A 14,206-nucleotide genomic window follows, 5' to 3' on the forward strand; every position below is an offset into this window, starting at 1 on the left:
ACTTCTTCTCAACACTCCGTTGCGGCCGTGATGATCGTTGGTCGACTTGATGGTTCCTGGCGACGACGAGCGGGACGGCACTGACTTCGGGGCGATGGGACAGCAATTCCAAAGAAATCAGCAACTCGGCCTGTTTGTAGCGAAGGCCTATGTTCCGGAGAGTGATACTGCGCGCACTATTTTTCGTTTCACCGCAAAGCCACACACGTCGGGTTAAAGGCAAACAAATTCAACCGGTCAACTTTGTCTATCGCACTTTTCCCGTATCAAATGTTCGTGGGGCACCTTCGGCACGAAATACTGATCCCTTTGGATCCACTTAGAAAAATATTTCTATCACGAAACGGATTGTGATCCCTTTGGATCAAGTTTAAACTTTTCGAACTGAAACGCGTTGTCACGTTGTAGAATAAATAATTAAACAAAACCGACGACACGACCAGGCACTTCGAAGAAAAATCTACATGAAAATTGTCCGTTAATGATTCACCGCCAGTTACCATGAATATAGTGACCCCTTGAGAATGATCGAAATAATTTTCTCGAGCAACACTGTTCAATTTACTAAGAACAAGTTGCTATGGAGTCCAAGAATAAATAAACAAACAATTTGAGAACGTAGATATGTGCAAGCGTGCATAACAGGTTTGAAATGTGAATCAATTAGCCTTTGGAATAGTTTAAAAAATTATTAGTGGTTCAATAATAGATGTAATGGCTCCCAATAAAGGTTTACTATCAATAATATCAGTAATCAGTAATCTTTCCAATATATTTTAACCAGTCGACATTTCCTTGTTTCAGGCGGTAGTGGAGCCTCTAAGAAGGTAGTTGCAAACTGTTTTGTAATACATTAAATTCATTGTTTAGAAAAAAGAACAATTACAAAGCCAAATTGCAAGATATATTTGTGTGTTTTCTAATGTCTACAATATATGGAAATATATGAGATATACAACAATTGCCGCTTGACATAAGTTGGAAATGCCATCCGAAAAAAATGCCACTGTTAGTTCATTCTCTTTGGATTCAGTTCTTCATCGAATAACCTCGGCCCTTATTACCGGTGTCACAACACGGTGAAAGCCAAGTGAAGTGACTGTGACCCTTATTATGGGTGGCCCTTATTACCGTTCTCACTTCCACTTTCACATTCACTTCACTTACATGTCACTTCACTTGATTTTACCTATTACCGGTATCACGCATAGTGAAGTGATCACTGTGGTGGAAAAAAACTAATTTTTTCAACAATATGTTGGTGGCGTGATGTTTATGATGACATCAAATTCATCCAAGTATTTACTTTTGTCTCTGAAGCGACTTCCGTAATAAGAACCTACATTCACTTCACTTGATTTCCACCGTGAAGTGATACCCATAATAAGGGTCACAGTCACTTCACTTGGTTTTCACCGTGTAGTGACACCGGGTATCACTTCACGGTTGAAATCAAGTGAAGTGAATGTAGGTCCTTATAACGGAATTCGCTTCAGAGACAAAAGTAATTACTTAAATGAACTGGATCCATTATGAACATCACGCCACCAACATTTTGTTGAAAATATTCGTTTTTTCCATCACAGTGATCACTTCACTATGCGTGATACCGGTAATAGGCAAAATCAAGTGAAGTGACATGTAAGTGAAGTGAATGTGAAAGTGGAAGTGAGAACGGTAATAAGAGCCCTCGAGATTTTTCCATAAATATATTTTATCCTGCCGTAAACTGTTTAGTGCAGTTTTCAATAATTTTTTTTAAATTAAATCATCCTTGAGTAGATAAGCTTTTGCTTTTTCAGTCGCTAACTTACGCGTCATTGTGAGTAATTTATTCTCTTCGCTCGGTTTAGGTGGTGATCTAGGATAACGATTTCTACCATTCAGTAACCAAGGTTACAATAACTATTATTCAAAATCAATAATCTATCAATTTGTGTTGCCAGTTTTAAAAATTTCTTTAGCAATGTCGTTTTGACATTACCAATTACTGAGGGGTAGTTAAATTTGCGATACAGTTTTTAATAGCGAGTGGCAGGTCGTGTCGTCGACAAAACCCTACTTGTGACACCAACCTAGGCTATTGAGCAGAACTTAAACGTGACTCAAACATGTAAACACGGAGTATGAACGCGATTGACGTTTAAATTCTACTCAGACATTTACTGACAATGAAATAAACGAAAATATACAATGTTTGAAAAATATATACAAGCTGGACTCAGTGACCAAAGGAACTACATTGTGACCAGAGAATAACAGGTCACAAATGCAGCCAGCCTTCTGACGCTTGCCAGAATTCCTTACAAGCGGGTACGCTTAAATAGTAGCAACGACCATGATATTAGAATATTCACCATCTATATTGTATAAAGTAATAGATAACAAAGTCAACAACTTGACCAGACTATTTGTATTTATGACTTTTATGGAGTTCTAAATATGACAATGATTGTCATCTTAAAAAATATGAACAAATAGTTAAAATGACAATCAGAGGCGAGGCTAAATTGTTCTTGAACACGATAGTTTCGAGAAGCAAAATAGTTATTGCTACCAAATTTTGACATATTGTCCAGTTTATGAATTAGAGTGATCACAACTCAAACCATGAGTTATGTTCAAAAAGCGTGTACACGATTATTAAAAGTATCTTTACTAAGAAATAATGTCATTTTAATGAACGTATAAGGTGCAGTAATGACGAATTCCCCATGCAAATTTGGAATATGGTCACTAATGTCCTTTTTCATTGATTCCACTCACTCGGTGCCAATGTTTTGCCTTGAAAGTCAATCAATGAAACGGTTTTGTAAAGTTTGGTTTGCACGCTTTGCTGTTCGGAAAAGAAAACGGGTGCAAAGTAGTTGCCCGCGAATTGCCCGAAAGTGCATTTTTTCGTGCGGTGCAAATCAATGAAACACTATGAACCTGTTTTCATTACTCGACTGCATGAAAAGTGCACGAATCGAGTAAAACGCTCCACGAGTGTTTTCAATGAAAAACGACATTAGTGATCATTAAAAATGACAATAATTCTCGTGTAAGGGCCACTTATCAAACAACTTATAACAACAGAATTGGCCGAAGCTGTGAAAATTCATAATTGGTGTCCAACGTGAATTTTTAGATTGTTCTTTAATTTACTAACTAGTTACTTACACTTCGGTGCACATTCACTGCAAAAACGTTCAGAATCGGGAAAGAATAAGAAGAAAACGAGTTGACAATTCAGTCCACATTTTCTCACTCAATTCTGAAAGATTTCGGAAAAAACCGATTGGAGGTGAAATTCATTTGGAATCGGTTGTTTATTTTTTTGAGTGTAGCGCATAATACCCATTAATGAGCAAATAAATCACATCGTGTATTTAGCAAACCAAACACTCAAAAAACTTTGCTCATGAAACCGGTTTTCAAAACAGAAAAATAACTGACACTTGTTCTAGAGATGCACGATCAGGTTCGTGCTTTGAAAGACGCCTGGAAGAACAAGTGCAATGGAACGCGAATAAATTCATCTAGTGTTGCGTTAGTGTATTGTGAATAAAAATGTATAAACAATATGAAGACGAACGCGGGTATTTGGTATATGTTAACCGTTACAGTGGCACTACACAGCATGATAACCCAAATTTAAACCACATAGTCAGCCAGATCAACGAGAAGTTTATTACCTCAAAATATACCACCTACCGTTGTGCTTGCAAACTATTTGCATTGCAAAAGGCTCTTCATAGTAAGTAATCCACAGAGTTATCGACAATCGATTTATGAGAAGAATTGTAATTAAATATAAACCAAACTGACTAGTATAAACTTCCACTACCGTTCTCGTTTTTAGTACGTGATTTTCTTTGATTTTTTAAAATTGTTATGGGTATAAAGGACTATTCACACATATCCGGTCCTTGGCGCTGACCAAAGCGGGAAATGTACTTACAGTAAATCAAAGGGACCCTGTCGGAGTGAAAGATGAGCAGATTTCTCGTTTGTACTCTGACAGGGTTCCTTTAGCGGACCTTACACGATTATTAAAAGTGAACGTGTAGCGGCCCTCACACGAGAATTATTTTTGTCATTTAATAACAGATTTAATGAGCATTCATTCTTCAAATCTTCGTAAGTCATTGCCGCGCTTGCAGTTCATTGACGAAATTTAATAGTTTGAAAATGTTGACTTCATAAGTTGACATGGAATCCAACGTTCAATATTCAACGTCAAGTCAGGTCATACAACTCTCAGTCTGGCAAAGTTTCATGATGCCATGACTTCCTTTAATATCAGTTCAATTTGGTTTCAAATTATACATGTATTTTAGTCCGTTGATTGATAATTTTTTATCTCGTCACTGCAATCAAACACTAATAGATACATTTAAGAGTTTTTGTTGGTTTAAGCAGAAATTGTGAACTGCTATAAGCACTGACGCGAAAAAATAAAATATGTAGTTTTTGCACAAACCAACAAAACCCCTAAATGTTCACATTTTGCGACGGCCAGTATTAAGTCGTCACTCGTTTACGCCTGAGACGTCAGAAATAATATGGCACTTGTACAATATCGTTTGAAGATTGCATAAATAGTGCCACCTTTACGTATGCTTAGCGGTATAAATTGATCTGCTAGGCGCGAGATGGCAGTTCAATTTGAACTGCTTTAAGCACTGAAAAGCCGAAGACGAAACGCGAAGAAATAAAAACTAATAGATAGTAGTAATCAAGAAACGGTTGGGCGAACTTAAAATAGAAAAGTTAGATTAAAACTAAAATACAGGACTAATTGAAATTGAAATGTGATCCTCGAGAGTCATCCTCTTCAAAGTAAATATTTACAATTGGTTTTAAAGATGAAATTATTAAATTTTGTAAGAATAATTTGAATCAAAACATTACTAGAGTTATCCAATACATTTTAGAATATAGTACAAGAGTTTTACAAAATAATTGTCAAATTGTAGTAGATCGTTTGATTCATTGAGTGAATTGTAAAGAAAGATGATTGAGAGGCTATATGACTTCCTGTGCGAGAAAAGATGCTCATATCTATCGATTAACCTAGCAAACTCTAAAATAACTATTTCGTCTTTCTCATAGAAAGGTTATGCAATCACTGTGAAAACAGACTTTTAAGCCGGGACCCGGAGGGCCGAGTGTCATATATCATTCGACTCAGTTCGTCGAGTACGCAAAATATCGGTATGTGTGTGTTTGCATGTAACATTTTTTGCACTCACTTTTCTCGGAGATGGCTAAACCGATTTTCATGAACTTAGATTCACATGAAAGGTCTTGTAGCCCCATAGAATGTGCCTGAATATTATTCGAACGATTTGTGATGCGTTTGTCCAGATCCAGCCAGGGCAGACAGGAGATGCTGCGTAACCGAACCTGTAGATGCCACCTGAAACTACTGTGGCCTGTTAGGAACTGCGACAGGCCGAAGTTTACTTCGCCGTTGGGTCTGTCGATCCATCTGGAGACTCTTGGAATGAGCCGATGTGTCCACCTGCCCTTGGTTGAGCTGTCCCACTTCCTTTGCCACTCGCGTAGGGAGACTGCGTTGGCAGTTCTACGAGCGTACTATATGGTTCGATTGAATCCTAGCTACCTTTGATTTCGCTAGCGATACGATGAAATACGATCGAAAAAACGATACGTCGTTGATCACAATAAGAGTGAATAACTAGCGACGAGGATCAAGAACCTGAAGCAATAGCGGGCCTCGAAGAAGCCATTCTCTAGATGGCGGCTCTCCTGCAGAAGTTAGCACTACCCACTCCAACGCCCAACAACGAGGAGCAAATACTTGAGGCCTTAGCAACCAACATCAGCGAATTTTCTTTCGATCCAGAAAATGGAGTTACATTCGAAAAATGGTACAGCCGATACGCGGACCTTTTCGTTTCGCATTTAAGTTCGTTTGCTGTCGAGGAAGTTGGATACACCATCACATACACGGTATACCAACTACATTCCGCCGAAGCTTCCCAAAGATATCAACTTTACTGACACCGTCGAAATCATCAAGAAGATTTCCGGACCGCAAACGTCTGTCTTCAACAAGCGCTACCAGTGTCTGCAATTGATGAAATCAGAGGTTGAAGACATTAGGGGTTGTCCATAAAAGACGTCACGCCGCAAGGGGGAGGGGGGTCTTTCATAAAACGTGACCTTTTGTGACAGGGGGGAGGGGGGTAGGTTTTTGGAATGTGACGTCCAATATTTTCAATGAGCGCATTTTAGAAATACCTAATTATATTACTGCTTTGCCCTATTTCCTGAAAAAATCTCCACAATAAACGTTTACATTCTATAGGAAAACATGTATTTGTTGATGTAAAAGCTACTTCTTGTAAATTCGGAAATGAGTGATGTATGAAATCATTTCTGTTGTGATCAGCAAAAGTGCACGGAGGAGCGAGTAAATTAACGAAATTAATAAATTTTGCCTAACATGAGTAAATTAGAAAAAGATGCCTTCAAACGGTTTAACTTAAGTTATGCACTGACAATTTTTTCAGTAATTTGCTTTTCTAGCATTGATAATAGTATATCATAAGAATTTCTGTTATCTGATCCTGACGCAGTTTATTCAATTGTACTCCATTTGAAAAAGGGCGGGAGATCAACGATTTCAGACGTAGATCATGTCATGTCTTATCTTGATCATATGTGATTTTCCTCCACCAACATCAAAGCTTATCGAATCATCCAATGATTGAACTTACATAAATCAAGAATCATTTTAGCTCAAAATCACTACCCATTGTGTGACGGAAGATCAGTACCGATGTTGATCGATGTGATTTAAAATTCACTGATCAACTGATCATGAAAAGATTCTCCGGCAGTGATCTCGTTTTGATGAGGTTTTGGTCTTTATTTTCTCAGCCCTGTATGCTACACTAAGGAAATATTATTCTTTACCTAAAACAATAATATATCTGTGTACCCCTAGGAGGAATAAAACAGATGATTTAAATGTTTCAATTCCAACCAAATACTTTTGTTAATTTATATAATTGATATTAATAAAATAATTCCGATAATTTTGTAGTTTAAGGGATATTTTTTAATCTAATGACAACATGTAATAAATCGATTTTTCCCTCGCATTTGTATGGCTTTTCATACATATTGAGAATGTATTGAGATGAATTTTATTTATTTTGAATTCGTGACATATGACATAGGGGGGGTGGGGGGTCTTTGCTTCTGTGACAATTTGTGACAAAGGGGGGATGGGGAGTCAAAAATCGTCAAAAAAAGCGTGACGTCTTTTATGGACAGCCCCTTATCAGTTACGGCGGAAAGGTAAACCGTGCATGCGAGGACTTCGATTTCAAGAACATGAAAATTGTCCAGTTCAAGTGCTTGGTTTTTTGTCTGTGGCCTTTAAACGCACTGCTACACAGACATACGAGCCAGGTTACTTTCTCGCATTGAGGCTGAAACAGTTACACTCCAAAATCTGATCGATGACTATCAACGGCTCGACAATCTCAATGCGGACACATTCATGGTCGAGCGTTAATCATAAACCAACTGTGCACGCAGTCCAGGAAGAGGGAAATTCTCATCAGCAGCAGTCCCAAATCCCGAAGAATCTATATTGTGAACCACATCGTTCAACACTCAAGCAAGCGAAAGTACGTGACTACCATCACTAACGGCGTGGAAGTCAAGCTGCAGTTAGACACAGCAAGCGACATCACAGTAATATCTAAGTGAACCTGAAACTCGCTAGGTAAACCTTCTACCAAGAAACCAACGATTCTAGCCATGAACGCCTCTTCATTTGTTTGGTGAGTTTTATTGCGACGTTACCATCAACGGTAACACTAAAAATGGAAGATGTTTTGTCACAACGTCTATCAATCTTATTATCCTTGGTATCTATTGAATCGATAGAGCAGCGAATTTGTAAATTTAAAACACAGCACGCAGAAGTGTTTAACGATTCCTTGGGACATTGCAGGAAAACGAAGATAAAGCTCTCTGAAACCAAATTCCAAACCGATTTTTTGTCCCAAGCGACCGGTTCCCTTTAATACCATTTCATTGGTGGACGCCGAACTAACACGGTTGGAAACGTTTGGAATAATACAGCCAGTCGACTTTTCCGTATGGCGGCTCCTATTGTGGCGGTACGTAAGCCAAACGGACGGGTTCGCATTTGTGCGGACTACTCGACGGGACTTACGAAGCATTGGAGGCAAACCACCATCCGCTTCCAACTCCTGACGAAATTTTCGTTCAACTCAATGGTAGCACATCGTTCAGCATCATTGATCTGTCCGATGCGTGTCTGCAACTCGAAGTTGATGATAGTTCCAAGAAGCTACTCACCATCAACACGCATCGTGGTCTGTATTAACTTAATCGCATTGCTCCAGGAGTAAAGTCCGCTCCAGGGGCTTTCCAGCGTTTGGTGGATGGAATAATTTCAGATATTCCTGGTGTCCGCTCTTTCATCGACGATGTTACCGTATTCTCAAAGGACATGAAGTCGCATCTAGCATCACTCAACTTACTGTTCCAGCGGCTGAAGGAGTGTGGTTTCCACGTCAAAGCTGAGAAGTGCCATCTCTTTCATACACAACTTGCCTATTTGGGACACATCGTAGATGCCTTCTTTATCTACGATGTGTTCCAAATCCCGAGAAATTGAAAAGCATTGCTGAACTCCCTGCCCCGACAAACGTTCCCGAATTACGGTGGTACCTAGGAGCGTTCAACTTCTATGCAAGATTCGTTCTCAACATGTACGAGTACGTCATTCAATGGACCAGCTGCTGAAGAAGGAAACAAAGTGGCAATGGACTCCAGAGTGTCAACGCGCTTTTGACCAATTCAAGATAGCATTTCATTCTAATTTACTGCTAACTCACTACGATCCTAAGCTACCCATCATCCTAGCAGCAAACGCATCAAACACTGGAATCGGTGCAGTAATTTTTTATCAGTTTTCCGATGGAAAGATAAAGGCCGTTCAATGTGCTTCAAGAACACTCGCGCCCGCAGAGCGGAACTATGGGCAACCTGAAAAAGAAGCACTCGCGTTAGTCTATGCAGTAACAAAGTTCCACAAGTTTTTGCTAGGACGTCATTTCACACTGCTGAATGACCACAAGCCACTATCTATTTTTAATTCCAAGAAAGGCATACCAAAGCTCACGGGAAACAGGCTGAAACGTTGGGCACTTACGATGCTGAATTACGATTTTGAGTTTCAACATGTATCTATTTATTAATTTATTTAGGTATAATCAACAGACACAATATGGTCCTAATGATAATTTCTAGTAATATATAAAAAAATTTCCAAGTATCCTACTGCGTGATAGATTGAAGTCAAATCCTGATGAAACGCGGTTGAATGATCTCTGCAAGCCAATAATAGCATTGTTAGCACCGTAGTTAGTTCGTCGTAAAGGAAGTCGAAGAAATGCACTGTTGCGAAGAGCCCGGGGTCGGACGTTGATATTAATTTCGCGGAGCAAAGCAGGGCAGTCAATCCTATCGGTCAGAACATCTGCTATCAATAAAGCACGCGCAACATCTCGACGAACTTGAAGTGTATCGAGACCGATTAATAACCCGCGACTTACGTAGCTTGGTAGTTGGTGAGGATTGTTCCACGGTAAGCGCCGTAGGGCGAAGCGAATGAATCTGCGTTGTATCGATTCGATTCTATGAGCTCCGTTTATGTAGTGAGGGTTCCAAACGACAGAACAGTACTCCAAGGATGAACGAACAAGCGAGCAAAACAGAGATTTTAAACAGTGCACGTCTGTAAAATGTTTAGCCATCCTCATTACAAATCCTAGGTTGCGAGAAGCTTTAGAAACGATATGGCTAATGTGTTGCTTGAATGTCAGTTGCTTATCGAGAAAGACACCAAGGTCTTTAACACACGTCGTTCTGACTATCGGGGATCCTTCCAGAAAGTAATCAAAATGAAATGGCTCTTTCTTCTTCGAGAACGTGATGGTCGAGCATTTGTCAGGATTCAATTTCATACGGTTTACTTTACACCACTCGGCGAAGCTCAACAACTGTCGTTGAAGAAAACCTGCATCTTCTGGGCTTCGAATGTAATAGTAGATCTTAACGTCATCGGCAAACGATAGACGAGGGCCCTCTAGAGTAAAGTTGACGTCGTTGAAATACAGTAAAAATATTAAAGGCCCGAGATGACTACCCTGCGGAATTCCGGACGAAGCGATAAACTCATTGGAAACGTGATCGCCGATTTTCACTGCTAATCGACGATCTACAAGATATGACTGCAGCCACCGAAGGATGTTAGAGCCGAATCCAAGTCTTTCCAATTTAGCAATTGTTATATTGTGAACCATCTACGAGCGATTTCGGTTGCGCAGATATCTTGTCTAGGCTGATCGACCGAACCAACCAACCAGAAGAAGAATACTCACTCACTCACTCACTCTAGAGGAAGACTTATCAAGTATTTTTTTCCGATGCCACAGAAAAGGTTCCGGTTTCATTTGCAGCATTGCAGAAAGCAACATCAACAAATGTCACACTTCAAACTGTTATCAACGTGATGAATGGTCTTCCTGCTCCAAGAATCTTTCCACTGCAGCTCAACCGTATTACAACAGACAAGAATCACTCAGCCTAGCTGACGGTTGTGTAATGTTTGGCGACAGTCTATTTTCTAATAATAGTTGATCCCTTCTCTAAGTGACCTGAAATACATCAAACTTCATCGACGACAACAAAAACCACCATAAAACTACTGATTCAAACCTTTGCAACATTAATGTTATAGGAATGTTATACCCAAGGCTTTGATTTATGTGCTAATTCGGCCTGATATAATGTGTTAACGGAAATATGTTATATAAGGAATTATGATATTTCCGGATTTTATTTATTCAAAATAATCAAATGTCCGTCAGAATTTAATACTATTTTTTATTTTTCCAATTTCGTCTTTCCAGCAAACCATATTCCATTCCAGACGGTATGCTCCATTCTAGAACGTCATTGTTTAAATCAGGTCGATAGTGCTCCATCAGTCAAACCAGCGCAACTAACAGCAGTGCTACATGATATTTATTTTGCTGCAGAACACCTTAGTTATTTCGTTGATTTAGATCAGCCACCTGATCACGAATCCCTAATTTCAACTTTGGCGGGTTTGTTTTGGGCGGTTTTTGATCCAAAACGATGCAATCCCATATCGGGCTTAGAACTTAAACAAACATTTCTAATACTATGCGAAACGCAAAACATTGAACAACTCGTATGGGAGCATTTTCAGTTGACGAGTGACCACAATCTGTGTGTATCGCGGCACAGGTTTGAAGCAATGTTGATAAATTTGGCAAAAATCCTAGCATTTTTAGGAGAACCTGATCATCTTATGCCAAGTTTAGTGCAAGAGATTGTTAACGAATGCTTTGCCAACTATCCTGGACTAGTCGGATTAACAGAGTACCAATTTTCGTGCCTTTGGAAATTATCTTCGAAATTTTCCTACTATTCCAATATGTTGACTTTGTCCAAACGCTTGAGGGAATCAGAATTAGTTGTGCATAACGTACAGTGCACTGGTTGCCGAGTTATAATAAAAGGATTGCGATTCAAGTGTCAACGATGCCGAAAATTTTCACTCTGTATAGAGTGTTTTAGCCGTAAATATGTTAGTAAAAGTCACTGTGTTGGTCACAAAATGTATGAGATCAGCACAAATGTAAGTAAATCCATTGCAAACATTGCTTATGATATTTTTCATCATTGTATTTCAAACAGGAAATTACGACCAACAAAATTTCTACTCTGGTCATGAAGATCTGCAACCTTTTCAACCGTTCATCGATGCAACAGTTCAATACTCATCAACCATCCACATTCGATAATATGGAAGCTAAGTTAATTGATATCAATGCTGTAGAATTACAACAAACCGAATCTACGCCGACAGTGAGCGGTACACTATCCCAGACGCTAGACTCAATAAACGGAGCATCATTTCTTAAGCCATCAGTTAGGAATACAAGCATTTTGAGCAACATGGAATTCTCTAGTTCTCATAATCAGTTGCTAATGGAGAATCTAGCATCAATTCTGAAAGTTCTTGAAAATGAGAACGTAAAATATAGTCTGCAATTACCCAACCTGAAAGGCAAAACTATCGACAATGCTCAACTTGATTATTTTCATAGCTACGGAAAAATTATTTCAGAGCAACTGAATGCATTGCACGATATATACACAAAGTTAAGTCGAGGTTTTCCTCAAAGCTGTAGCACTCCATACCGATCTACTAACAAAAGAATATCATTTGGAAAAGCATGCACACAGGGTATGTCAAGTATGTAATGAAATTTTTGGTGATAACCACATTGTTTTCATATTTCAATTGTAGCACATGGTGCGGATTTTAATAAGTCGTCTGATAATGAGCAATTACAAGATGAATTATCTGTGCGAGATGTAAGCTCATGGTTCCATCTAAATCGTCCTTCTGAGACAATTATCAATCAAAATACCTATGGATATTGTGCTAATCGCAGTAAAAGTGCAGTTTCTGATGAACTGAGTCGATGTATAGATAATTTGAAAATTGACACACAAATGGCAAATTTCAAAGATTTACTACTCAAAGTTCGAGAGATCGTTGATGATTCTTACAGTGATAACACAGAGCTCGCTCGAACCACACAATTATTAGAGAAAGCTTTGGACCGCATCATTGCAGAAGAAGAAAGAAAACGAATTGAAGGTGTTTAAATTTAACCATACTTCTGTTTTTGACAACTATTAAAAAGCTGCATTTACAAATAAAATTTGTATTATACATGCATATTATTCTCGTCGCCATCACATATATCCTCTCACGAATCCGTTACTGCAGTTTTAAGTTCCTCCAGCATGGTGTCAATCTGTTGGTCCATTGACAAAATGTGTCCTATATTGCAGTTTTCTGTGCCGATAAATGTTAACACAAGCGGGAGTTTGTTCATCTGTACCATCTGATAGTCAGCATACACCGAAATGATTGTACGATTCTTTCCTAATCCTAGTTTATTCGATTGTTCGGCGGCTAGTGTAAATGTAGATAGAAAAGCAGGTTTCATAACAATTTCTGAAGACTTTTCTCTTTCGATATTGATCAAAGGAACTCCGTCTCGATCAGTAATCATGATACAACGTAAGCCACTAACCCTGCAAGTGATTAATAAACATTAGCCTAGATTGTTGAAAAACAAATTTTTGAATAATCTAGACAATATTTCAAGCTCATCTCGAAATAACATTGCACATCGCGTTTTTGTGAATTACCTGTGTAATATATTGAAGAAAAACTTTTTCACGTCGTCTGTCATGATGTTATTTATAACAGATATTTCAATATAGGTAAATTGTTCCTACTGAAATATCTAGTTGATATTTAAAAAGAACTTCTACTATGCCTATTCTAGACGAAAGACAAGTACAAAACCGAGGATTTTATTGTTTACTTTCTCATTCGTTTTACTAGAGTGCAGAGATGCCAGGTAAAAATTTCAAATATCTGCAGACAGGGTCTGTAAATCTGAAAAAAAAATCTGCAGTCAGCAAGTATGTCTTGCTGGCAGCAATTTCTCTATAAAGTATGACACGCAAAACTGACTTGGCGAGCAAAAAAGTCTGCGAGAATTTCAAAAGTCTGCACAACAAAAAATGTCTGCAGCACTATACCCCAAATCTGAAGATTTACAGACAAATCTGCAGACCTGGCATCTCTGCTAGAGTGCCTATAACCAGAGTGACGACATCTCATCCGTAATTTTGGCAACAATTCAAAACATTCTATTAGCTGCCCTTACACGAGACAATATTATTGTCAATACAAGGAGTATTGACAATACTTTTGATCGTGTAATGGAAACTTCATTGGATTGACGAAAATATTGTCAAAAAATCAAAACTGCTCATCAATCCGACAATACTTTCTCTCCAGAGAAGAAACTATCAAATATGTGCAATGAACTCTCCTCTCAATGTTTCAATGTTCAGTTGCAATATTTGAAGCTTCAAACGCTTGATTTGTTCGAAAAATGCGGACTCAAGTTACCAAGTCAATTGGATTGACGGTATTGACAATACTTTGGATTGACAATAATATTGTCACGTGTAAGGGCTGCTATTCGTTTTACATTGAATTGCTCGTTTGGAACTCTAGTTT

The 14,206-nt window shown here is 38.6% G+C and overlaps 2 protein-coding genes across 3 annotated transcripts; one reads left to right on the top strand and one right to left on the bottom strand.

Moving 5' to 3' along the window:
- The first annotated feature begins 3,404 nt into the window (after positions 1-3,404).
- On the top strand, positions 3,405-12,824 carry LOC131425181 (dystrobrevin alpha). Of its 2 annotated transcripts, none has more exons than XM_058586839.1 (4): positions 3,405-3,739; positions 10,974-11,728; positions 11,788-12,349; positions 12,404-12,824. In XM_058586839.1, exons 1-4 carry the CDS (start codon positions 3,553-3,555, stop codon positions 12,766-12,768), a joined length of 1,869 nt encoding a protein of 622 aa, XP_058442822.1. In that variant the 5' UTR covers positions 3,405-3,552; the 3' UTR covers positions 12,769-12,824. The 2 variants fall into 2 exon arrangements, with proteins under 2 accessions (XP_058442822.1, XP_058442823.1); XM_058586840.1 differs by having other exon boundaries at positions 3,407-3,739; positions 11,788-12,340.
- Positions 12,764-13,644, bottom strand: LOC131425182 (ragulator complex protein LAMTOR3 homolog). Its single transcript, XM_058586841.1, has 2 exons — positions 13,321-13,644; positions 12,764-13,203 (listed from the first exon to the last, which is right to left on the bottom strand). The coding sequence occupies exons 1-2, from the start codon at positions 13,362-13,364 to the stop codon at positions 12,873-12,875; spliced, it is 375 nt and encodes a 124-aa protein (XP_058442824.1). The 5' UTR covers positions 13,365-13,644; the 3' UTR covers positions 12,764-12,872.
- Positions 13,645-14,206: the final 562 nt, after the last annotated feature.

The sequence above is a fragment of the Malaya genurostris genome, chromosome 1 (assembly GCF_030247185.1).
Source record: "Malaya genurostris strain Urasoe2022 chromosome 1, Malgen_1.1, whole genome shotgun sequence".
In the NCBI taxonomy this organism is placed as follows: domain Eukaryota; kingdom Metazoa; phylum Arthropoda; class Insecta; order Diptera; family Culicidae; genus Malaya; species Malaya genurostris.